Here is a 25,775-nt window from a genome sequence, read left to right as displayed (position 1 = left end):
GTTAGTACCTTCAGAAACCAATGCTTACATGTTCCTTTGTAACGCAACCAACGAGCAAGAATAAAATCACCGAGCACGCTTCCATGTTTATCTTTCTTCTCTTCTTGTGCCACGAACAGATCGAGACATCGCTCCATTTTTTACCAAACCCCTACGCAACGTGGGCAGTGTTGTTAACAGTACCTGCAGGCTGGACTGCAGGATCGCTGGCTCTCTCCCCATGAGGGTGTCCTGGTTCAAGGATGGTAGAGAAATAGCTTCTTCTGACAAATACAGAATAGCCTTTGTGGAAGGCATGGCCTCTTTGGAGATAAGCAGAGTAGACATGAATGACGCGGGCAGTTTCACTTGTCGAGCCACGAATTCCGTGGGAAGCAAAGACAGCAGCGGAGCCCTGATTGTGCAAGGTTGGCCGGAGACTTTGCATTTCATTCTAACATAGATGATGTTCAAATTAAGTCTTGTTCCCTTAGATCGCGCCTCTTAACTCTTAGAAATTCTTTCTTACACCCCTCCTTTAGAACCACCCAGTTTTGTAACTAAGCCTGCATCAAAGGATGTTCTGCCTGGCTCAGCAGTGTGCCTGAAGAGCACCTTCCAAGGGTCCACCCCTTTCACAGTCAGATGGTTTAAGGGTGGCAAAGAACTCGTCTCTGGTGGAAGCTGCTATATTACCAAAGAAGCTTTAGAAAGTTCCCTGGAACTCTACGTGGTAAAAACCTCCGACTCGGGCACATACACCTGTCAAATCAGCAATGTCGCCGGAAGCGTGGAGTGCAGTGCAAACTTATTTGTAAAAGGTTTGCATGGTTTTCTTGACATCTTTGTGCTACCGTCGTTATAAATTCTTTCCTCTTCCTCATGTTTCTTAATAACTTCCTTCCTTCCGCAGAGCCCGCCACGTTTGTTGAGAGGTTAGAACCATCACAGCTGTTAAAGAAGGGAGACGCTACCCAGCTGGCCTGCAAAGTAACTGGTACCCCTCCAATTAAAATAACATGGTTTGCAAATGATAGAGAAATTAAGGAGAGCAGCAAACACAAAATGTCTTTTGTGGAGTCCACTGCGGTTCTAAGACTTACAGATGTTGCCGTTGAAGACAGTGGCGAATACATGTGTGAGGCCCAAAATGAAGCTGGGAGTGACCACTGTGGTAGCATTTTAATAGTCAAAGGTTTGTGTTCACTTTGCCCCTTGTGTTACCACAGTTGTGGCCCCTAGCCCAGATTCCCCCCTCATTAACTCAAAGTAATTCCTTTCCCGCTATAGAGTCACCTTACTTTACCAAAGAATTTAAGCCAATTGAAGTGTTGAAGGAATACGATGTCATGTTGCTGGCCGAGGTGGCAGGCACACCTCCCTTCGAGATCACTTGGTTCAAAGACAACACAACGCTGAGGAGTGGTAGGAAGTATAAAACCTTCATTCAGGACCAGCTGGTTAGTCTGCAGATCCTCAAGTTTGTGGCCACAGATGCCGGGGAATACCAGTGCCGGGTGACCAATGAGGTGGGCAGCGGCACGTGCAGTGCCCGGGTGGCTTTAAGAGGTTAGTGTCAGTTCGAGTGATGCGCTGGCTCTCCCCTAGAATGAACTCTTTGTTCCAACAAAAATCCACTTTTGCTCTAAAGCTGACACTGATTGGGAATTATTCTTCTATTAGAACCACCAACCTTTGTAAAGAAGATCGAGAGTACCAGCTCCCTTCGGGGAGGCACGGCTGCCTTCCAGGCCACTCTGAAGGGCTCCTTGCCGATCACTGTGACGTGGCTAAAGGACAATGATGAAATCACCGAGGATGATAATATAAGAATGACCTTTGAGAACAATGTGGCTAGTCTGTACCTCAGTGGCATCGAAGTCAAGCATGATGGGAAATATGTCTGTCAGGCCAAAAACGATGCAGGAATACAAAGATGTTCTGCATTGCTCTCAGTGAAAGGTTGGTTCAGAAGGTTTGCTGTGGGTTTTAGGAAATAAGGCAGATGTGAGCCTTTCAACGGAGTGATTCACAACCCACACCTATCCCTTTGTTTTTTACAGAACCAGCAAGAATCACTGAGGAGGCTGTGTCTATAGATGTCACCCAAGGGGACCCAGCCACTTTGCAGGTTAAATTTTCAGGGACTAAGGAGCTTACAGCCAGATGGTTTAAAGATGGCCAAGAACTGACGCTGAGCCAAAAATACAAAATCAGCGTCACTGACACAGTCTCTATACTGAAGATTATTTCTACAGAAAAGAGAGATAGTGGAGAGTATACTTTTGAGGTCCAAAATGATGTTGGGAGAAGCAGCTGCAAGGCTAACATTAACGTATTAGGTTGGTATTGAAACTGAGCATCTCCTTGCTCCTCATCTCCTACAATTTTACCAAAAATACAAATTGCTGCGTTGACCTAACTTTTTTTTTTTTTTGGTTTCTTGCTTTTTCATTGCATAGATCGTATCATACCTCCCTCGTTCACCAAAAAGCTGAAGAAAATGGACAGCATTAAAGGGTCTTTTATTGACTTAGAATGTATAGTGGCCGGGTCGCATCCCATCAGCATCCAGTGGTTCAAAGATGACCAAGAAATAACAGCTAGTGAGAAATACAAATTCTCTTTTCATGACAATACTGCCTTCTTGGAAATCAGTCAGCTGGAGGGTACAGACACTGGGACGTACACTTGTTCAGCCACCAACAAGGCAGGACACAACCAATGCAGTGGCCACCTCACAGTCAAAGGTTGGCATTTTTTTTACCTCCCCTTATCAAGGACTGGTGTGCTCTCTCCTTTCTTAATTCTCACCCTCGTTGCCCCATCCCCAAGTAAACCTTCCTTTCTCCTTTTGTTTCTCTGTCTTTCATCCCAGAACCCCCTTACTTTGTGGAAAAGCCACAGTCCCAAGACGTCAGCCCCAATACAAGGGTTCAGCTAAAGGCTCTTGTGGGTGGCACTGCGCCCATGACCATAAAGTGGTTTAAAGATAACAAAGAGTTGCACTCGGGAGCAGCTCGTTCGGTTTGGAAGGATGACACCTCCACCATCCTGGAGCTCTTTTCAGCCAAAGCTGCCGATTCTGGGACCTACATTTGTCAACTAAGCAATGATGTTGGCATCGCAACCAGTAAAGCCACGCTCTTTGTAAAAGGTCTGGTCTCTGCATACATCTCTCTTGCTTGCTTGTCTGGATTTTTCTCAGCGGGGAGGGAAGAGGCTGAAGAAAGCGACGCTGGCCTTTGCTTAAAAAATGTTCAACGTGATGCTTTCTTCCCCATCTTTAGAACCTCCTCAGTTCATTAAGAAGCCCAGCCCCGTATTAGTGCTGAGAGATGGGCAGTCGACAACGTTTGAATGCCAAATAACAGGCACTCCTGAAATCAGAGTTTCTTGGTATGTGGACGGGAATGAAATAACAGCTGTTAAGAAACATGACATTTCCTTCATCGATGGTTTAGCCACTCTCCAGATTTCTGGTGCCAGGGTAGAAAACAGCGGGACTTACGTCTGCGAAGCCCATAATGATGCAGGCACAGCAAGCTGCAGCATTGAATTAAAAGTGAGAGGTGCGTTACTGGGTCTAAGAGAAAAGCTAAGTTTTCTCTTCGGGCTGTGCTGCTGGCCAGGCCACCGGTCTTCCCTTGAGTAAGCTCGTCTCTGTCTTCCTTCTGAATCTTTAGAGCCTCCCACCTTTATCAGGGAGCTAAGGCCCGTGGAGGTCGTGAAAGATGGTGATGTGCAGCTGGAGTGTGAAGTATCGGGAACACCTCCATTTGAGGTCACATGGCTGAAGAATAACAGGGAAATTCGGAGCAGCAAAAAATATAGCCTCACCGACAGTGTATCAGTATTTGACCTCCACATAACCAGGTGTGACCCCTCGGACGCTGGCGAATACCAGTGCATTGTATCCAATGAAGGTGGCAGCTGCTCCAGCAGTACCCGGGTCTCCCTCAAAGGTCAGTGGTACCACAAGAAGCAGGCTGCCTCGTACAAACTGGCTAATGCTCTTTCATTTTATGATGGCGAGGAGAAGCTCAACTATGCCTCTTCTTTTCCCCCCACTATCCCACTGAATCACAGAACCACCGTCGTTCCTTAAGAAGATAGAAAACATCACTACCGTTTTGAAAAGCTCTGCCACCTTCCAGAGTACGGTGGCAGGCTCTCCTCCCATTTCTGTAACCTGGCTCAAGGATGATCACATTCTGGATGAAGATGATAATGCTCGTATTTCATTTGTGAACAACGTGGCCACGCTTCAGATAAGAGCTGTGGACAATGGACACAGCGGGAGATACACATGTCAAGCCAAGAATGAGTCGGGCGTTGAGAGGTGTTACGCTTTCCTTTTAGTACAAGGTCTGTAAGCTGTTCTCCTGGGGACTGAGTCAGTGGGGACAGTCTCATAAACACCCCTTATTTCTAGCAGAATTAGTGACGCAACTAATTTGCACTTTAATTCTTACTGCAGAGCCTGCTCAAATCCTAGAAAAAGCTAAGTCTGTTGATGTCACTGAGAAAGACCCAGTGACTCTGGAGTGCGTGGTGGCCGGGACACCAGAACTCAAAGTCAAATGGCTGAAGGATGGAAAACAAATTGTGCCCAGTAGATATTTTTCGATGAGTTTTGAAAATAACGTGGCCAGTTTTAGGATTCAGTCAGTCATGAAGCAAGACAGTGGTCAGTACACGTTCAAGGTGGAAAATGACTTCGGAAGCAGTAGCTGCGATGCCTACCTGAGAGTGCTAGGTGTGTACTTTGGCCCTAGTTGGCTTCCCTTATCTCTGTCTGGTACCTCTATCCCTTGTAAACAAGTGGCAACATATTAATGGGTGTGTTTTGCTGTTTGCATTGGATAGATCAAGATATCCCTCCATCTTTCACCAAAAAATTAACAAAAATGGATAAAGTTCTGGGCTCTTCTATTCGTATGGAGTGTAAGGTTTCTGGCTCACTTCCTATTAACGCTCAGTGGTTTAAGGATGGAAAAGAAATATCTACAAGCGCAAAATACAGACCCGTCTGTCATGAGAACACAGTATCACTGGAAGTTAATAATCTGGAATTAGAAGATACTGCGAATTACACATGCAAGGTCTCAAACATAGCAGGGGATGATGCATGCAGTGGCATCTTAACTGTTAAAGGTTAGAACTTCTTTTCCTCTTCTTGATTCTTCTTTGTGATTGCATTTTAAATGTGGCACTCTTCCCTTGTATTCTTTAGACCTAAAAGTCTCAATAATTCTGTTTCTGTAGATCGATATTTATTGAATTCAAGAAATACATGGTCATTGCCTCTTTTCAGAAATGTTTGCTTACATGTCCGTAAGACTGTCAAAACAGTTTAACTACAAGGAATCTAATTAAGTATATTTCTCTTAACGTCTATAGAACCACCAAGCTTCCTGGTGAAACCTGAGCGACAACAAGCCATACCGGATTCTACAGTAGAATTTAAAGCAGTACTGAAAGGAACACCGCCATTTAAAATAAAGTGGTTTAAAGATGATGTGGAACTTGCCTCTGGACCTAAATGTTTCATTGGCTTGGAAGGGTCAACTAGCTTCTTAAATCTCTATTCAGTGGATGCTTCCAAGACAGGACAATACACTTGCCAAGTTACCAATGACGTTGGTAGCGACTCTTGTACTACAATGTTGCTTGTGACAGGTGTGCACGTTTGATTGTTTCATGTTTCTGTTTGACCTGTGGCTCCCTTCTGTACAATGCATCTACCCAATTAAGAAAGTTTACTTCTCTCTAACAGTACACTGTATTTGCCAGGCATTGTTCATCTTTTCCTCTTTCCTGCATACTATCTAATTTAGCGTTTCTTATTTATACCTGTTCCTTCATAATCTCCTCTTTCTTTCACTCTCTAGAACCACCAAAGTTTGTAAAGAAATTAGAAGCATCCAAAATAGTGAAAGCAGGTGACTCCGCACGACTTGAATGCAAGATAACTGGATCCCCAGAAATCAGAGTTGTGTGGTACAGAAATGAACACGAACTCCAAGCCAGTGATAAATACAGAATGACTTTCATTGACTCAGTGGCCGTCATACAGATGAACAATCTCGGCACTGAGGACAGTGGGGATTTCATTTGTGAGGCTCAGAATCCTGCCGGCAGCACAAGCTGCAGTACCAAGGTTATCGTAAAAGGTAGAAGTCTCTTTCTTCTGTTCCTCATTACCTGAAGCCCACCTTCTTCCCCCCCTGGGGTATCCTAGCTCTTTATTCTTTTACTGTCATTTTAACTTCCATTTGAGATCATAGAATATTTCCCCAAACTAGTATTATTTCCCTTTTTGGTTGTTCTTTCTTAAGATTTGCTTACATGTAGCCAATCATTCTGGGATATTTTTCTTGTTATTCCAATGTCATCATTCTGATCACCTCAACACATTGGCCAAGCAGTTAAAATTCGATGTTTCACAAACATAACAAAAAAAAAAAAAAAAAAGGAAGGAAAGGAAAGGAAAAGTAGGCATTTTAAAATCTTTTTTGTCTTCAGTCAACTTATGAATATATCATCATCCTCACTATAAGCTTTAGCATTAATAACAAAGATTATTTACCACATATATATAAGATGCAAGCAATACAGGTTTTAACCTTACATTTAAAACAGGACAATTATAGGTGTGCCTCAGTGGCTCGGTCAGTTAAGTGTCCAACTCTTGATTTCAGGTCTTGATCTCAGGATTGTGAGTTCAAGCCCCACGTTAGGCTCCACTCTGGGTGTGGAGCCTACTTAAAAAATAAATATATATTAAAAATACAGGACAATTATATGTATTTTTTCTCAAGAATTGGTTCCTGTTTTTTTTTAATTATATGACTATACCTTGATGCAATTAATACCAGTATTTTCTGTAGCCATTTTCCAGTATTTTTATCACAAAGTCCAAGTTTTTCATGGCGTGAAGCAATTATTTTAATAACATTTGTTGATGTGGACAACTTAGATCACAGGTGTGCCATAATGGCTTCCAAGTATCTCGGTTATAGAGCATATACAAAAAATTTCATCCCTGAAGTCAAGATCCTAAACCTCATGCAAATCATCTTAATTATGTACTTGGGTTTTGTTTTTGCTTACAATTTTTGCATCAGTCCTTATGGTCCAAGATAAATTAGTAAGGTAAGGTAGATGGAAGGTTGAATTCCTCAGTAAGGACACCTAGGGGTCTTGTCTGGGCTCTCTGCCAAGGAAGCAGAGTGATTTTGTAAAGGCTAATGGCTTCTCCAAAGCAGTTATTCCTCAACACTAAAGTGATAGTTCTGGACACTGTTTCCCCATTATAGTATCTCGACTCTTTCTTCCAACTTAAAAACAGAGAAATAAAAACATTCTGTGAAATTAAATAGACCAATTCATTAGAAATTCTTGTTTTTTACAGAACCACCTGTTTTTAGCAGCTTCCCTCCTGTAGTAGAAACCCTTAAAAATACTGAAGTTAGTCTTGAGTGTGAACTTTCGGGAACACCACCATTTGAGGTGATCTGGTACAAAGACAAGCGGCAGCTCCGAAGTGGCAAGAAATACAAGATTGCCTGCAAAAACTTCCATGCAAGTATTCACATTCTCAATGTTGAAGCTTCAGACATTGGGCAATACTACTGCAAAGCACAGAATGAAGTTGGAAGTGATACTTGCATTGCTACTGTAAAATTGAAAGGTAAGCGTATTTCCTGCACGTGGCAGAAATGGCAGGAATGTGCAAAACTTATTTTTTCTCTCTCTCTCCCATTATCTGGACAATGTTTCCAACAGTCTCCACCCATCTTTCCTTGTTCAGAACCACCAAGATTTGTCTCCAAACTGAACAGCCTCACCGTCGTAGCTGGCGAGCCCGCTGACTTACAAGCATCCATAGAAGGAGCCCAGCCTATTTCTGTCCAGTGGCTTAAAGAGAAAGAAGAAGTGATCAGAGAAAGTGCAAACATCAGAATTACATTTGTAGAAAATGTTGCCACTCTGCAGTTTGCAAAAGCAGAACCAGCTAATGCTGGGAAGTATATCTGCCAAATCAAGAATGATGGTGGAATGAGGGAGAACATGGCCACACTGACTGTTTTAGGTTGGTACAATTATAGTACTATGTTCCCCTGATAGAAAGTGACGCCAAACACTGAGATGAGTCACTGGTAGAATCTCTTATTCTGAATTTCTTCTAGAAGGATATTAACTCTTACCTATTTGAAAGGTTTAGGAGAGGGGTGCCTGGGTGACTCAGTCAGTTAAGCATCCACCTTCGGCTCAGGTCATGATCCCAGGGTCCTGGGATCGAGCCCCATGTTGGGCTCTCTGCTCAGTGGGGAGTCTGCTTCTCCTTCTCCCTCTGTCCGTCTCCCTGTTCCACCTCTCTCTCTTTCTCTCTCTCTCTCTCTCTCATAAATAAATAAATAAATAAATAAATAAATAAATAAATAAATAAATAAATAAAATCTTTAAGAACAAAATGAAAGAAAGAAAAAAAAAGGTTTAGGAGAAAGGACCTAATTGATCTTTTTTTCCCCCTAATTGATCTTTCAAACTCTTTCCTGTGTCTGTGATCTTAACAAAAATTAGCCATCTGTTTCATTGTTTACTTACTATTTTTCTTGATGGATTAACCAATATAATCATGACTGTCTTTTGTTTAAGCCTGAAAACTATTGGAAGCCAGCATATGCAACAAGGAAATTTTGTTTCCAAAGTACTAGCTGTTAATGCTGACAAGAACTCCCAAGATCAAAGTTAGATAGGAAAGACTTGCACTTGCGTCTTTGGACATTTTAATTTAGCAATTGTTTGGATAACAGCTTTGAAAACCACTGGCTTTAGCACCTTAAAATAAAGCAAACATATCAAGTAATTCATAATAATGTGATTCCTTTACTCTAGAGGGGGTCAAGAGCAAATCAGTACACACTGTCTAATATACATTGTCTGAATTGTTTTGGAAGTCAACTAGTGCACCAACATATTTCTTAATAATAACCTATAATTCCACAATAGTGTGCAATTGTGGAATCATCCTCTCTGGGGAGAGAGCCCTAACACAATCACACCATGGGAAGAAACAATCTCAGTGAATCTGAGAGTAGAGGCATGGTAAAGATAACGGGCTTTGACAGATGGCTATCACATTTTATTTCAGAGCCTGCAGTCATTGTTGAGAAAGCAGGATCAATGACCGTGACTGTGGGAGAAACATGCACTCTGGAGTGTAAGGTGGCCGGCACTCCCGAACTCTCAGTAGAATGGTACAAGGACGGAAAGCTGTTGACCAGCAGCCAAAAACACAAAGTTAGCTTCTACAACAAAATCTCTTCCTTAAAGATACTCTCTGTTGAAAGGCAAGACGCAGGCACATATACCTTCCAGGTTCAAAACAACGTTGGAAAAAGCAGCTGCACAGCTGTGATTGATGTTTCAGGTCAGTTCCGCCCTATCCCCCTCACCCCCGCCATGGCTTATGCGAATGCCTCCATCAGCTTCCTTCTCTCACGGCTCTTCTACTCTTTCAAATCATGATGATCTCTTGCCTTTCCTCACACAGACCGAATGGTCCCTCCCTCTTTTACCCGAAGACTGAAAGATACTGTTGGGGTGCTGGGTACTTCTTGCATCTTGGAATGCAAAGTAGCCGGATCATCACCCATCTCTGTTGCCTGGTTTCATGAGAAAACGAAGATTGTCAGCGGAGCAAAGTACCAAACCACATTTTCAGATAATGTCTGCACATTGCAGCTGAACTCTCTGGACTCCTCAGACATGGGCAATTACACATGCGTGGCTGCTAATGCCGCTGGCTCTGATGAATGTCGTGCAGTGTTGGCTGTACAAGGTCAGTGTTATAGACGCAAACCATTTCTTGCAAATTCCCTTTGGGTGCACATCCAGACATTTGACACATATTCAAAAGGGCTCTTCATTTTTCATTCAAAGTTGCAACTAAATGAGAAGCTTACAGGCCCTTTTCCATGTTCTCCATGTCTATGTAGAACCACCCTCTTTCGTGAAGGAACCTGAACCTTTGGAAATCCTACCAGGCAAAAATGTCACTTTCACAAGCGTTATTCGAGGAACCCCTCCCTTCAAGGTCGGCTGGTTCAGAGGTGCCAGAGAACTCGTGAGAGGAGACCGGTGCAACATCTATTTTGAAGACACTGTGGCAGAACTGGAATTATTTAATGTTGACATCTCTCAGAGTGGGGAATACACTTGTGTGGTTTCTAACAATGCTGGCCAAACATCCTGCATGACTCATCTCTTTGTGAAAGGTTTGCTCAAGGGCATTTGCCTTTCCTATTTTCTCTACCCTGACATCTTTGTGTTCTTACTGTGTTTAATTGCTATGCTTTGTCACTCACCAGAACCGGCTACCTTTGTGAAGAAATTAAGTGATCACTCTGTGGAACCAGGGAAGCCCATAATTCTGGAGGGCACCTACACTGGAACACTTCCGATTTCAGTTACCTGGAAAAAGGATGGTTTTAACATAACTCCATCTGAGAGATGCAGCATAGTCACAACAGAGAAAACTTGCATCCTAGAAATTCTAAATAGCACAAAAAGAGATGCAGGACAGTACTCCTGCGAAATTGACAATGAAGCAGGCAGGGATGTTTGCCAAGCTCTGGTATCTACATTAGGTGTGTTGTCTTATTATTCTCTCATTAATGATTGGCATTCATGTAACACAAAGCATGCTTTGTTTGGTGTTCTTTAATTCCAGTTGCTGATTGTGATCCTTTCTTCTTTAGAACCACCTTATTTTGTTACGGAACTAGAACCTCTGGAGGCATCCGTTGGAGATTCAGTTTCTTTACAGTGCCAAGTTGCTGGGACACCAGAAATTACAGTGTCTTGGTACAAAGGAGACACCAAGTTACGGCCAACTCCTGAATACAGGACCTATTTTACAAACAATGTGGCCACACTTGTTTTTAATAAAGTGAATATTAATGACAGTGGAGAGTACACATGTAAAGCAGAAAATAGTATAGGAACTGCTTCTTCAAAGACTGTCTTCAGAATTCAAGGTGATGACATGAATTTAGAAATTAAGAAATTTTTTTATCTTAATCATTTTATCTTTGTGGAGAAATTTTCATTTCATCTACTGATGGCTCAAGTATCGCTTGTCTTCCTACAGAGCGCCAACTTCCACCTTCCTTTGCAAGACAACTGAAAGACATTGAACAGACTGTTGGGTTGCCTGTTACACTCACTTGTCGATTAAATGGCTCCGCACCCATCCAAGTGTGCTGGTATAGAGATGGGGTACTTCTACGAGATGATGAAAACCTACAGACATCATTTGTAGATAATGTGGCAACTTTAAAAATTTTGCAAACTGACTTGAGTCACTCTGGCCAGTACTCCTGCTCAGCTTCTAACCCACTTGGAACAGCATCTTCTAGTGCTAGACTGACAGCAAGAGGTTTGTTCCCATGTTAATCTTTCCCTTTGCAAACCAAACCATGACTTCTTATTCATTGTCAGGATAGAAATGGCCAGTGGAAAAAGTAAAACAAACAAAACACCCACTGCCTTTTCTTTTCATTTTCCAGAACCTAAGAAATCTCCCTTCTTTGACATCAAGCCTGTATCTATAGATGTCATTGCTGGGGAAAGTGCTGACTTTGAGTGTCATGTTACTGGTGCTCAACCAATGCGAATCACTTGGTCAAAAGATAACAAGGAGATACGTCCTGGAGGAAATTACACTATCACATGTGTGGGAAACACTCCCCATCTAAGAATTCTTAAAGTAGGCAAAGGAGACTCTGGTCAATATACTTGCCAGGCAACCAATGATGTTGGCAAAGACATGTGCTCAGCTCAACTCAGTGTAAAAGGTATAATTACATGACATCTACCAATATCTGTTCTTTCCCATATTTGTGTGATGGTCTTCTAAAAATTCCTTTAGTTTTTAAGTGTTTGAGATAAACTAACTGGGTCATGTTAGAATTTGTATATTAGTGTTGAAAACATTAATCAAGGTTCTGTTTTGTCTTTATATTGTTCTTTAAATTAGTGTTGACTCTAAGTGTGAGCCTATCAGATGGTGTTGTCTAACAAATTTGTTAAGTATTGTTTCAACTATCCAGTCTCATCATTTATTTTCTGTCACATGGCGTTCTGATTTATCATTACTAAATTTTGATCAAATACCTCTATAATACATTAACTTATATGTTTTAGCTTCTGTATCCAAACTACAAAAATAAACTCAACAATTAAATTCTCTATTAAAAGCTTATTTAATAGAAAAACATAACATTTTACCATAAAACTGTTGGAAAATATATTCTTAATTAACCAGTTTAAATATGTATTTATGGGATCTTCAACTACAAACACAAGCTGTTTTTTCCTTTGATTTACTAGAACCTCCCAAGTTTGTTAAGAAATTAGAAGCTTCTAAAGTTGCAAAGCAGGGAGAATCCATCCAACTGGAATGCAAAATAAGTGGTTCCCCAGAAATCAAAGTTGTGTGGTTCCGAAATGACAGTGAACTTCATGAAAGTTGGAAATACAACATGTCATTCGTTAATTCTGTGGCACTGCTTACCATCAATGAAGGCAGCACTGAGGACAGTGGGGACTATATCTGTGAAGCTCATAATGGTGTTGGTGAGGCCAGCTGCAGCACAGCCCTGACCGTTAAAGGTTAGACACACTAAGCTTCTTCCTTCTCCTCCGATTGGATTCTTTCTCAGCGATATTATGAGCTCCAAAATAAAAAGGCTCACTATGGGGATTTGCTTGCAATTCTTAAACTAGTTTTTGTGAATTGTTATTTCTTGCATTAGCATACTGTCATATGGTTACACCAATCATTCTTAATGATTCTGGATTCTAAAGCATTATCTATCCTTTTTAGTAAGCAAATGTTCTCATCATCTATCTTCTTTTTTTCTGGTAGCACCTCCTGTTTTCACCCAGAAGCCTTCTCCAATAGGAGCTCTTAAAGGTTCTGATGTTATCTTCCAATGTGAAATTTCGGGAACCCCCCCATTTGAAGTGGTGTGGGTTAAAGATCGAAAGCAAGTTCGAAGCAGCAAGAAATTTAAAATCACTTCAAAAAATTTTGATACAAGTCTTCATATCCTTAATCTTGAAGCCTCCGATGTAGGAGAATATCACTGCAAAGCTACTAATGAGGTGGGAAGTGACACGTGTGTTTGCACGGTCAAGTTCAAAGGTTTGTATACGTGGGCACAAAAATATATGTCTCTTCCTTTCATCTTTTCTTGCTTAACTAATAACTTATGTGGCTGTGATTCTTTTTTTCTTCTAACCACAAACTTCTTTCATTAGAACCCCCACGATTTGTGAAAAAGCTAAGCGACACCTCAACCCTTGTTGGGGATGCTGTTGAGTTACGGGCTGTAGTGGAAGGCTTCCAGCCAATTTCTGTTGTCTGGCTGAAAGATAGAGGTGATGTCATCAGAGAGAGTGAAAACACTAGGATTTCATTTATCAATAACGTCGCAACCCTCCAACTTGGGAGCCCCGAACCCTCTGATTCTGGAAAATATGTGTGCCAAATCAAAAATGACGCCGGGATGAGAGAATGTTCAGCAGTCTTGACTGTAGTAGGTTAGTAACAAAGTACAACCTGAGAAAAAAATCAAATTGGCCCATGATCATCATCTGCAAATACTATTCTTACCCCGTTATATATTGCTTACACTCTCAGTTTGGAAGGTGACTTTATTTTCAATGCAATATACTTCTTCTTTTAGAACCAGCCAGAATCGTAGAGAAGCCAGAACCCATGACTGTCACTACTGGAAATCCTTTTGCATTAGAGTGTGCAGTGGCTGGAACACCAGAACTTTCAGTCAAGTGGTTCAAAGATGGGAGAGAATTATCTGCAGACGGCAAACATCACATTACATTCATCAACAAAGTGGCTTCCATTAAAATCCCTTGTGCAGAGATGAGCGACAAGGGGTTATATAGCTTTGAAGTGAAAAACAGTGTTGGTAAAAGCACCTGCTCTGTATCTGTCCACGTGTCGGGTGAGTAGTGTGAGGTCTTTATGAATCTGTCATTTTTCCTGGAAAAAAGAAAAAAGAAAAGAAAGCTTCTGTTTAAACGGAAAACTACCCTTCTCCACACAGATCGAGTTGTGCCTCCTTCCTTCATCCGCAAGCTGAAAGACACGAACGCCGTCTTGGGGGCCTCGGCGGTTTTGGAGTGCCGAGTCTCTGGCTCAGCCCCGATTTCAGTTGCCTGGTTTCAGGACGGAAACGAGCTCGTTAGTGGGCCTAAGTGCCAGTCGAGCTTCTCGGAAAATGTCTGTGCGTTGAACCTGAGCTTACTGGAGCCCTCGGACACAGGCATATACACGTGTGTGGCTGCCAACGTGGCTGGTTCGGATGAATGCTCGGCGGTCCTGACCGTGCAAGGTCAGTGTGCGAGAGGCAGACTGCTGCCACCCTCACGTCTCTTCCGCGTGACGTGGCGCCTGCCTCGCGGGGAGTTTCTTTCCCTTGTCTTCATTTGCAGTCTTAGTTCCCTTTCCTTTGAGGAGCAAAAGCGCATCTCACCTGGATTTCTTTTTTTCTCTTGATCTCTCCCTCCCCTGGGGTATCCAGAACCCCCCTCTTTCGAACAAATCCCCGACTCTGCGGAAGTTTTACCTGGAACGAGCCTTATCTTCACCAGCGTCATTAGAGGCTCCCCTCCGTTCAAGGTCAAGTGGTTTAAGGGCAGCAGGGAACTGGTGTCAGGGGAGTCGTGCACCATCTCTCTGGAAGATTTTGTGACCGAACTGGAGTTGCTGGAGGTAGAGCCGGCGCAGAGCGGAGACTATTCTTGCCTTGTGACCAATGACGCGGGCAGCGCCTCCTGTACGGCGCATCTCTTTGTGAAAGGTTTGCTCTGTTCTCCGACTCGTGTGTCTCTTAAAGTTCCTTTCCAAGTCTTCCTTTGAAGATGCCGAGTTCACCCTCATGTTTCCTCCGTACAGAACCCGCCACGTTTGTGAAAAGGTTGGCTGACTTCAGCGTGGAGACGGGCAGCCCCATAGTTCTCGAGGCCACGTTTACCGGCACACCTCCCATCTCGGTGACCTGGTTGAAGAATGAGTTCCCTCTCTCACAGTCTCCGAATTGCAGTATTACCATGACAGAGAAATCGACGATCCTGGAAATTACGGAGAGCACTGTAGAGGATTATGCACAGTACAGTTGCCTGATAGAAAATGAGGCCGGTCAAGATATTTGTGAAGCTCTGGTGTCTGTCTTAGGTGTGTTAACAAGCTAGCTCTTTTTGTTGCTGTCTTTTCCTTCTTTTAAACCATCCTCTTCAGCTTAGCGTGATTGATTGGTTATCATCCTTTGTACCCTAGAACCACCCTATTTCATTGAACCGCTGCAACATGTAGAAGCAACCATCAGAGAACCCACAACTTTACAATGTAAAGTGGATGGAACCCCAGAAATCAGAATTTCTTGGTACAAAGAACACACAAAGCTACGATCGGCTCCTGCATATAAAATGCAATTTAAAAATAATGTCGCCTCTTTGGTAATCAACAAAGTGGATCACAGTGACGTGGGAGAGTATACGTGCAAGGCAGAAAACAGCGTGGGGGCAGTCGCTTCTTCAGCCGTGCTTGTTATCAAAGGTGATGATGGTTTCGTTTAACAAGTCTTGCTGTGTGCTGACAGACCCATTTTCTTAAAAACATCAAAATCGTAATGGCTTGGAATATGTCGTGGCTGTGTTCTCTCTTGTAAATAAGGATTATCTGTAACTTCTTTACAGAGCGCAAACTTCCACCTTCCTTTGCAAGAAAACTGAAGGATGTTCACGAGACTCTTGGTTTCCCAGTTGCGTTTGAATGTCGCATCAATGGCTCAGAACCTCTTCAAGTATCTTGGTACAAGGATGGGGTGCTTTTGAAAGATGATTCTAATTTGCAAACATCTTTTGTTCATAACGTAGCAACCCTTCAGATTTTGCAAACTGACCAGAGCCACGTCGGTCAGTATAATTGTTCAGCTTCTAATCCTCTTGGAACTGCTTCGTCTAGTGCCAAGCTCATTCTCTCAGGTGAGTAGCTCATCACATTACCCTCTTCATTAAAAAAGCTTCACTGCTGTGGGCCACCATAGGACTGGGGCCACTTAGTTTCTGCTCCATGTCTGGGAGCATGAAAACTGAAGTCACCGTGTTGGTCTTCATCCTTTTCAGAGCATGAAGTGCCTCCTTTCTTTGATCTAAAGCCTGTATCGGTAGATCTTGCTCTTGGAGAAAGTGGTTCTTTTAAATGTCATGTAACTGGAACTGGACCCATCAAAATCACTTGGGCCAAAGATAACCGAGAGATTCGCCCTGGAGGCAACTACAAGATGACTTTGGTTGAAAATACTGCCACTCTGACAGTCCTCAAAGTAAGCAAAGGCGACGCTGGGCAGTACACCTGCTACGCAAGCAACGTCGCTGGAAAAGACTCTTGTTCTGCTCACCTGGGTGTGCAAGGTACCTGTTCCAGTCAAGTAGCAACATCTCTTTTGCATTTTCAATATCTTGAAATACAGGAGGAAGGATGTGCTTCAAAGTTATGTTTAGGACCACGGTCTAGTAATTAGAAGAGGTCAAATGGATCTAGGGCCTTCCAAATGGGGTCAAGTTTTAACACTTTTTATTAAAAAAATATAAAACGAATAAAACATGGACTTGAATGTCCATTTTCAAAGGCTAAAGGTAGAGACTAGGAAAATAGTGAACAAAAGTTTTCACAGAATTGCAAGAATATCCAAGTTTGAAAGAAATCAGCTTAAGACAAAGAAAAGGAAGTGATCTCAAATGACTTATTTTCCACAGTAGTTTGTAAATTAATGGATTTTGTCGCTCTAGGGGATAACAGATCCCAAACAAGCCCCTCAAGAAGAGTCAGCTTGTGCTAACCTCTCCTCCTCCACTAGCCCCACACTTAAATAATAGAGGAAGCCAGAGGGCTAGGGAGAACATCAATATCCGACATGGTGGAAGGCAACCATATCTTTCTGTACCAAGTTCATGGCTGCCGTTGTCATAAATTAAATCCCTAACTCAATGAGCTACTCATCTAACCCATTAGAGAATTTTTGAGGTTTTTTGTGGTGATGGTTTGTAGATATCTTGAAATTAAAATAGAATTGTATTTACCAGCCCATTTGCTCTATGACATTTTTCTAATCATTTTTATTTCTCTGAGCTTGAATTTTTTGTTTCGGTAACGAAGAAAGCCTTGCTCTCCCCCACTGCGAAGGGAAATTATGAGGGTTGAAGAAATATCTATTTAAGATCTATAAGAGAAATTGACATAAATATTAAGACATCTCACCCAGTTTTGTTATTCTGATTCCTCATGGTACATATCTGGTATCTTTATAGCCATAGTATATACATTACCCCCGGTTCACATACAGGAGAGTAGTCAAACCCTCTTATTCCTTGTGAACTTCAGAGTGCCTCCAACAACAGATCTAGCCCCTGCCTCTGATCTTGCACTGAAGATAAGATTCTTTTGCTGGGAGGAGGATCACACAATATGGATTAATGTATTTTCCTCCCTTCCGTTTGCAATAACATTTGGTGTGGGTGCTTACACACATTTTATTTTAAGAAATGTCTACTTAGATTCAACTTAACCATTCTTAACTACTAATTATGAACTATTCTTCCTTGAACTGCATCAAATAATATGTTTTCCAGAGTTAAAGACCTCTCCAACAGAGGGATTCCTTTTTTCACTTCATCTTGAGTTATCCGTGTCTTTTCCGTCCCTTAACTTGTGTTTTCCCTCTTGGTTCCATAGAACCACCCAGGTTCATTAAGAAGCTAGAACCTTCAAGAATTGTGAAACAGGATGAATACACAAGATATGAATGTAAAATAGGAGGGTCTCCAGAAATCAAAGTTTTATGGTACAAAGACGAGACTGAAATTCAAGAGAGCAGTAAATTCAGAATGTCATTTTTCGACTCTGTGGCAGTGTTGGAAATGCACAACCTCAGTGTTGAGGACAGCGGAGACTACACGTGTGAGGCCCGCAATGCAGCGGGCAGCGCAAGCAGCAGCACTTCCTTAAAAGTTAAAGGTCAGATCTCACTCTTCCTTTGTGTTTTTCACATTGGACTCCTCTCTAGCTGTCCTCTCAGGTCCCTGTTTGACTCTCCAGCAATGTCTTAAAATTTTTGGAGGATCCGATCAAAAATTGAAACTGATGTTTTCTGTCTCTGTGATGGAATGGAAAACTGATTCTTACTTGAAACTATATGCTTACAGAATACATCCTGATTTTCCTTTCTTTTCTAACTCAATTACCTTCTGATTGTAGAACCACCCGTTTTCCGCAAAAAGCCTCATCCCATTGAGACGCTGAAAGGAGCTGATGTTCATCTTGAATGTGAGCTTCAGGGTACTCCCCCATTTCAAGTTTCTTGGCATAAAGATAAGAGAGAACTTAGAAGTGGCAAGAAGTACAAGATCATGTCTGAGAACTTCTTGACGAGTATTCACATCCTGAATGTCGATGCTGCAGACATGGGGCAATACCAGTGCAAAGCCACCAACGATGTGGGGAGTGACACTTGTGTTGGTTCTATCACACTGAAAGGTTAGAGCAGCCTCATTCTTTTCTGTCTGCCATTTCCCTTCTAGTTTTCTTCCCTCTAATTTTAACGTTCTGTTGGCTTCTTAGTGATTGCCCAGTCCTTTATCACTAGCTGTGTCTTCTGCTTTCCCTTTTTTCTCTTCCAAATCCTTTGATGTTTAGTGTGCATCCCACGTCTGAATCCTACCAAATATCATTTTAGACGGTTTTTCCAATGGATTTCATTGAACTCAGAAAGTTGGAGAGGACGAGACATTTGATTCTTTTGGCTTAATATAAACTCTAATATGTCCCTGCTCCCACTCAACAAAAATACCTCTTATTTAAGAAATGGAAACAACATGTTATCACTAGTGGAAGTCCTAGCATTGCATGGCTTGAGGGAGGGTACTACTAGCCCCACACGTTTTAAACGATTTGTCTCTTTTTCATCAGCACCACCAAGATTTGTGAAGAAGCTCAGTGACGTTTCTACCATCATTGGTGAAGAAGTTCAGCTGCAGACTACTATCGAAGGCGCTGAGCCAATATCAGTGGTGTGGTTCAAAGATAAAGGGGAGATTGTCAGAGAAAGTGACAACATATGGGTTTCTTATTCAGAAAACATTGCAACCCTACAGTTTGCAAGAACAGAAATAGCCAATGCTGGGAAGTATACCTGTCAGATCAAAAATGATGCTGGAATGCAAGAGTGCTTTGCCACACTCTCTGTTCTCGGTTAGTACGAGTAGAATAGAACATTACCATGAATACAAAGTACACACTTACTAGTATCTGTGTTTTCTTTAGCGTTTCAGTCTGAATGTAAATTTTGAATGTAATTTCTGTCTTGTTCCAGAACCTGCAGCGATCGTGGAAAAGCCAGAATCCATAAGAGTTACCGCAGGAGATACCTGTACCTTGGAGTGCACAGTCACAGGCACCCCTGAACTCAGTACCAAGTGGCTCAAGGATGGAAAAGAACTGACAAGTGACAGCAAATACAAAATAAGCTTCTTCAACAAAGCATCTGGCCTTAAGATCATCAATGTGGCACCTAGTGACAGTGGCATATACAGTTTCGAGGTGCAAAACCCTGTGGGCAAAGACACCTGTACAGCCTCAGTTCAAGTTTCAGGTTGGTTGGTGGGGCTTTTATTTCAGTGGCATCATAATGTAGTTCCTGATTTACATAATGTGTGTTTGGGAAGCTCCATCATCTTCAGCGGGACATGGGTCTGACCTCCTCTGCATCAGCAAAATCAGAGGTTACATCCGCGTAGAGTTGGAAGAAAACCAATTCCAAAGTTAGATCCCTTTCTCATGGAGAAATTTCCACAATTCAGAGTGGTAGGAGTAAAACTTAAGCCCTGGAGAAGGATAAAGTTGTCTTTAACTATCGCTTATGCTGGAATAATTCACCGTATAATGGTTCACAGTGATGAGAGACCCCCAAAACCCCTCCCACGTCAGCTAGCACATCTTGCCCATTGATTCTCAAGGCTTCCAACCGTGTGAACCCAGAGGGACTTCTTCGATACCCTGGCAAGAAAGCCCAGTGGATCTAGAGGTATTCCATCAAGAAGACAATAATTCTCTTTTCAAATCATTTTATAACTGGTGTCCCTTGTTTGTTTGATTTTTTTTTTATCACATTCAGACCGAATTGTTCCTCCTTCATTCACGAGAAAATTGAAAGAGACGAATGGTCTGTCTGGTTCCTCAGTTGTCATGGAGTGCAAAGTCTATGGGTCACCGCCAATCTCTGTCTCCTGGTTCCATGAAGGAAATGAGATCAGCAGTGGAAGGAAATACCAGACCACCCTGACAGATAACACTTGTGCTTTAACTGTGAACATGCTAGAAGAATCAGATGCTGGTGACTACACGTGTGTAGCTACTAACGTGGCCGGTTCTGACGAATGCAGTGCTCCTTTGACTGTGAGAGGTCAGTTAAAACGACAGGAAACTAGAACTGCATTTCATAACGTATTAAGCGTGTTTATCATCAAAATTGAAAAATATTAAATTGCTCTTGGTATGTGATTTTTGTTTAGAGCCACCATCCTTTGTTCAGAAACCTGAGGCCATGGATGTGTTAACGGGAGCCAATGTAACTTTCACAAGCATCGTAAAAGGAACGCCTCCTCTCAGCGTCAGCTGGTTCAAGGGTAGCAGTGAACTGGTACCAGGGGACAGGTGTAATGTATCTCTGGAGCATTCTGTCGCTGAGCTGGAGTTGTTCGATGTAGAGACAACACAGAGTGGAGAATATACCTGCATAGTTAGTAATGAAGCTGGCAGAGTTTCTTGTACGACACATCTCTATGTAAAAGGTTTGCTTGACTGCTAGTCCGCATTTTTACAACTGACGTACGTGAAGTAACAGCTGTGTCTATATCTGAATGTATGTGTGTTTGATTTCGTATTTTCCCATTTGCTTACTATAGCCCCAGCCAAATTTGTGAAAAGGCTCAATGACTACAGCATAGAGAAAGGAAAACCCCTGATTCTAGAGGGCACGTACACTGGAACTCCTCCCATTTCAGTTACATGGAAGAAAAATGGCGTAAATATAACTCCTTCTCAGAGGTGTAATATAACCACAACTGAAAAATCTGCAATCCTGGAAATTCCAAGTAGCACCGTGGAGGATGCAGGACAGTACAACTGCTACATTGAAAATGCTTCTGGAAAAGATTCCTGTTCGGCACAAATACTGATACTAGGTTTGTTACAATCCCGCCTTCATAGCGTCATATGTGAATAATCATTCTGGCGTGTCTCTTCATGACTGATTATCTCTCTTGCCTGCAGAACCACCGTATTTTGTCAAGCAGTTGGAGCCTGTTAAGGTTACCGTTGGAGATTCTGCCTCTTTACAATGTCAAATTGCTGGGACGCCTGAAATTGGGGTGTCTTGGTACAAAGGAGATACAAAATTAAGACCTGCTGCCACCTGCAAAATGCATTTTAAGAACAATGTCGCTACACTGGTTTTCAACCAGGTTGATAGTAATGACAGTGGAGAATATATCTGCAGAGCTGAAAACAGCGTGGGAGAAGTTTCTTCATCAACGTTCCTTACTGTCCAAGGTGATTGCAATGTTTTAAAAGTGAATGGATTCGTGTTTCTTTTGAACACGATTTAAAATATCTGGCAAAGGTCTTCTTTTTAAGAAAATCTTGCCCAAGGCAGAATGTTCTGCTTAAGAAATTCTGTCTACGGTTATTGGCTCATCCTTTTCTGTAGCTGGGAGAGATAAGAGAACTAAATCTTCATTTGGAAGGAACATAACAATCACTTGTGTCTATCATTAAATCTTTCAGAGAAATGAGTAACCATATTTTTTTTTTTGTTAAAGATTGTATTTATTTATTTGACAGAGAGAGACATAGCGAGAGAGGGAACACAAGCAGGGGGAGTGGGAGAGGGAGAAGCAGGCTCCCAGCCGAGCAGGGAGCCCGATGTGGGACTCGATCCCAGGACCCCGGGATCATGACCTGAGCTGAAGGCAGACGTTCAATGACTGAGCCACCCAGGCGCCCCGAGTAACCATATTTTTAAAATTTCACTTCATGAGTGTCCCACAAGGCAGTCTTAAAAAGTGGGAGAATCTGCTGCGTGCCTGGAGATGTACCTTAAACCAATCAATTACTCTTTGGGCTTACATATTTTTGTACCTAGTATGCATTAGGGTGACCACAGAGTGAAAATTTTGCCCTGAAAGTTTGTAAGTTTTTCTTTGTATCCAAGTTAATTCAAGAGCTGTTAGTACCTCCTAGTATTTTTATAGACATACTATTATCTATACAGCAATCACTGTGAGAAGGATATTCAGCACATTAAAAATATATCTGGACGTACTCATTATTTTAATTCTGTTCCTACAGAGCAAAAACTGCCACCATCATTTTCTCGGCAGTTGCGAGATGTTCAAGAAACGGTCGGACTGCCGGTTGTGTTTGAATGTACCATACGTGGATCAGAACCTATCTCGGTGTCTTGGTATAAAGATGACAAGCCGTTGAAAGATGGCCCAAATGTACAAACATCGTTTTTAGATAACGTGGCCACTCTCAACATCTTTAAAACAGACCGGAGCCTTGCGGGCCAGTATTCTTGCACAGCTACGAACCCTATAGGGTCTGCTTCCTCCAGTGCCAGGCTCATTCTCACAGGTTTGTGGCTGCTTCAGCTTCTTTCTGTTTCTGTAATTAAAATTTCTATCCTCAAAATTAAGGAGAAAGCACCACTGTTTCTGTAGAGTGGGATGGCTATGGAGCCTGAAACTGTGTCCTTCTGCTCTGCTTTTAGAGGGGAAGAATCCACCCTTCTTTGACATCCCCGTCACCCCTGTGGATGCTGTGGTTGGGGACAGTGCTGACTTTGAGTGCCACGTTACTGGGACGCAACCAATAAAGGTCGCCTGGGCCAAAGACAACAGAGAGATACGAAGTGGCGGAAACTACCAGATCAGTTACCTGGAAAACACTGCCCACCTGACAATTCTGAAAGTAGACAAGGGAGACTCTGGGCAATATAGCTGCTATGCTGTGAATGAAGTGGGAAAGGACTCGTGCACAGCTCAACTTAATATAAAAGGTATCGTTTATTTTGCGTAATCGCTTCCTGTTCTTTCCCAAGGGTGCAGTTTCTATTAGGGCAGTGAAATTTAGGCCAGTTTTAAACAAATGACAAAAATGTTGAAGAAGAAATAAGTTTCTCTAGAGAAAAAGTGATCTTTTTAAATCCATATTTTTCTAAAACTCCATATATCCTACATAACCCTAAGACCACCCTCTTCTTCTTTTATTTTTTACAAGTACGTGGTTCTGTAAATGGCTGTAAGTTATTTTTATCATTTATCCCATAAATCAGAGAACAGTTCAGAATAAGCTTGTGGAATGAGGCAGAAATGTTTAGAAACATACGCTGATTCACTGTATTTAGTTAGTCAGCATTAACTTTTTTTTTTTTTAACTTTTAATGTACAATAGGACGTTTTCTTGAAAAGCCTCCTATCAGTAACGTGCTTCTGGCTTCCTTTTCATATATCCTTGCAATTTCTTGCAGAGCGGCTCATCCCACCAAGTTTCACTAAAAAGCTCTCGGAGACCGTTGAGGAAACGGAAGGGAATTCTTTCAGGCTCGAGGGCCGTGTTGCCGGTTCCCAGCCTATATCGGTTGCATGGTACAAGAATAATATAGAGATACATCCAACCTCTAACTGTGAGATTATATTCAAGAACAACACGCTCCTGCTGCATGTCAAGAAGGCAGGCAAGGGCGATGCTGGTTTGTACACATGCAAAGTGTCAAATGATGCAGGCTCTGCTCTGTGTACATCTTCAATTGTCATCAAAGGTGAGCCAACGTCGCTGCCCCCAGCCTCCTCCAGTGTTCTTATTGCCTATTAGCTAGGCCTGTGCATTTCTTCTGACATGTGCATTTCTTCTTTAACTCTGTTGGCCAAGTAAGTTCTAGCAGATACACAGTTGACTCTTGAACAACTGGGAGGCTAGGATCACCGATCAATCCCCGTGTAACTTTTGACTCTTCCAAAACTTTACTAATAGCATCCTGTTGACTGGAGGCCTTACCAATAACACAAACAGTCGATTATTATTCTTACAATACAGTGAGCTAGAGAAAAGAACACATCTGTATATAAGTGGACCTGCACCATTCAAACCCATGTTGTTTAAAGGCTAACAGTAAATATACATGATGTCATTGGCTTGCCATAATTCCATATATATTTACTTGAAATACATACTATTTGTAATTTACATGGCCAGCAAAGTAGGTGTTATATAATAAATGGACTAAAATCTTAGCATGTGAATCATATCCCAAAATTCTCTCAGGCAGTTAGAAATCTAAGTCTACTTGGAAATTCATGCCTCAGTAATATATAAAGTTTTATGAAGCACGTTTATTTTGAAAAATTCTTAAATTTTCATCATGGAAAACTGCATTAGTTTTGCTTCTTAGAAGTTATATCACATTCTGAAACATTCTCTTTTCTATTTCTAAAGGATTATTGTTTGACATACATTGCCCAAAGCTTTTAGCCTGTAAATGAATATTAATCCCAGACAAAAGAGTAAAACTTGCTCAAAAGGAAAAAAAAGATGAGAGGAAATATGCTGCATGTTATTATAGAAGATGTGTTTACATATATAGTCCTAGCTTGAGGGAAAGAAATAGACTGTATCTCCTAAGGAGATCCTTTTTTTCTGATCCTCTGACCATAAAATGGCTTCATCCAGATGATTATGATGCAGATTCATCCAAATCACTTTACAAGCCCATTTTCTTGGAGCACCTTAGGGCTTGATTACCAACTCTGATGTGATATAGTTGGCCATTTCAGCGCTCATGCATAGATAATAGGTTAATACCATGAATGGGCTGGTATCGTTGAGTTGTCTTAACTTAAAAGACACTCATTTTATAGAATTTAAGTGCATTTAGTTTTAAAATATGTTTAATAAAACAAAAAACGTATCCTTAGCAGTGGCTTATATTCATTATTTACATCCCTGGTGGTTCTGCCATTGAGTAGATAAGTACTTTGTATCACATTCTGAAGCTATTTCTTTGTAGAATTAAAAAAAAAAAAGACATCACAAGTTTTAATCATTACAATCATGAATATTGCCTTATGTTTATATCTAGTTCTCAGAATCATTGAATAAAACCATTACATAATACTGAGTTGTACACGGCCTTCCTACCATGTTACCTGTATATTCTTCATTGGTTTTCAGTTGAACGCTGAGCTTCAACTGCTGTTTCCTTTGGGCAAAGATTAGATTTTAGATGCTACTATAGCCGCATTTCATAGCTAAAGATGAATATCAGAGAAAGTCACGTATTATGATGTGGGCTCACAGATTACACAAGTGTTGGCTTTCTTTCCCAGAGGGCAGCAAGAACTGCTGCTCTAGATGAGCAGAATTCCCCAGGAGGCCCTTCTTTCTTAGGGCACAGCAAAAATGCAGCTATCTGCAGGTGCGAGAGAATCAATAGTGTGCTATATGGCACAGAGGTTTATAGGAACTGCCAGTTGCCATGTTTGCAGTGCTTAATCAGGACACAGAGGCTTGCATGATTTTTGGTCAACATGGCATCCGTTCTTTGCTTGTTTTTCAACCTTTATCTTAAAAAACTCCAACA

At 41.8% G+C, this 25,775-nt stretch overlaps 1 protein-coding gene across 8 annotated transcripts in view; it reads left to right on the top strand.

Moving 5' to 3' along the window:
• The window catches only part of TTN (titin), a 275,368-nt gene that overhangs the window by 73,823 nt on the left and 175,770 nt on the right, over positions 1-25,775 (top strand). For all 8 annotated transcript variants that reach the window (XM_064586770.1, XM_064586777.1, XM_064586776.1 and 5 more), the window contains exons 51-95: positions 120-407; positions 522-800; positions 893-1,174; positions 1,270-1,548; positions 1,663-1,941; positions 2,043-2,321; positions 2,442-2,729; positions 2,858-3,136; positions 3,270-3,551; positions 3,666-3,944; positions 4,069-4,347; positions 4,460-4,738; positions 4,849-5,136; positions 5,383-5,661; positions 5,874-6,155; positions 7,397-7,675; positions 7,796-8,077; positions 9,140-9,418; positions 9,542-9,829; positions 9,987-10,265; positions 10,359-10,637; positions 10,749-11,027; positions 11,141-11,428; positions 11,559-11,846; positions 12,382-12,663; positions 12,920-13,198; positions 13,315-13,596; positions 13,743-14,021; positions 14,124-14,411; positions 14,601-14,879; positions 14,975-15,253; positions 15,356-15,634; positions 15,775-16,062; positions 16,204-16,491; positions 17,813-18,094; positions 18,335-18,613; positions 19,046-19,327; positions 19,449-19,727; positions 20,250-20,537; positions 20,647-20,925; positions 21,040-21,318; positions 21,407-21,685; positions 22,484-22,771; positions 22,908-23,195; positions 23,667-23,957. In XM_064586770.1, the coding sequence (XP_064442840.1) occupies positions 120-407; positions 522-800; positions 893-1,174; positions 1,270-1,548; positions 1,663-1,941; positions 2,043-2,321; positions 2,442-2,729; positions 2,858-3,136; positions 3,270-3,551; positions 3,666-3,944; positions 4,069-4,347; positions 4,460-4,738; positions 4,849-5,136; positions 5,383-5,661; positions 5,874-6,155; positions 7,397-7,675; positions 7,796-8,077; positions 9,140-9,418; positions 9,542-9,829; positions 9,987-10,265; positions 10,359-10,637; positions 10,749-11,027; positions 11,141-11,428; positions 11,559-11,846; positions 12,382-12,663; positions 12,920-13,198; positions 13,315-13,596; positions 13,743-14,021; positions 14,124-14,411; positions 14,601-14,879; positions 14,975-15,253; positions 15,356-15,634; positions 15,775-16,062; positions 16,204-16,491; positions 17,813-18,094; positions 18,335-18,613; positions 19,046-19,327; positions 19,449-19,727; positions 20,250-20,537; positions 20,647-20,925; positions 21,040-21,318; positions 21,407-21,685; positions 22,484-22,771; positions 22,908-23,195; positions 23,667-23,957 (12,699 nt within the window). The remainder of the gene's footprint in view (positions 1-119; positions 408-521; positions 801-892; positions 1,175-1,269; positions 1,549-1,662; positions 1,942-2,042; positions 2,322-2,441; positions 2,730-2,857; positions 3,137-3,269; positions 3,552-3,665; positions 3,945-4,068; positions 4,348-4,459; positions 4,739-4,848; positions 5,137-5,382; positions 5,662-5,873; positions 6,156-7,396; positions 7,676-7,795; positions 8,078-9,139; positions 9,419-9,541; positions 9,830-9,986; positions 10,266-10,358; positions 10,638-10,748; positions 11,028-11,140; positions 11,429-11,558; positions 11,847-12,381; positions 12,664-12,919; positions 13,199-13,314; positions 13,597-13,742; positions 14,022-14,123; positions 14,412-14,600; positions 14,880-14,974; positions 15,254-15,355; positions 15,635-15,774; positions 16,063-16,203; positions 16,492-17,812; positions 18,095-18,334; positions 18,614-19,045; positions 19,328-19,448; positions 19,728-20,249; positions 20,538-20,646; positions 20,926-21,039; positions 21,319-21,406; positions 21,686-22,483; positions 22,772-22,907; positions 23,196-23,666; positions 23,958-25,775) is intronic.

The sequence above is a fragment of the Mirounga angustirostris genome, unplaced genomic scaffold, assembly GCF_029215605.1.
Source record: "Mirounga angustirostris isolate CCGP_5_RB_7025 unplaced genomic scaffold, mMirAng1.0.hap1 SCAF_3, whole genome shotgun sequence".
NCBI lineage: Eukaryota > Metazoa > Chordata > Mammalia > Carnivora > Phocidae > Mirounga > Mirounga angustirostris.
Note: the sequence above shows the minus strand (reverse complement) of the source record. Positions and strands in the feature narration are given on the sequence as shown.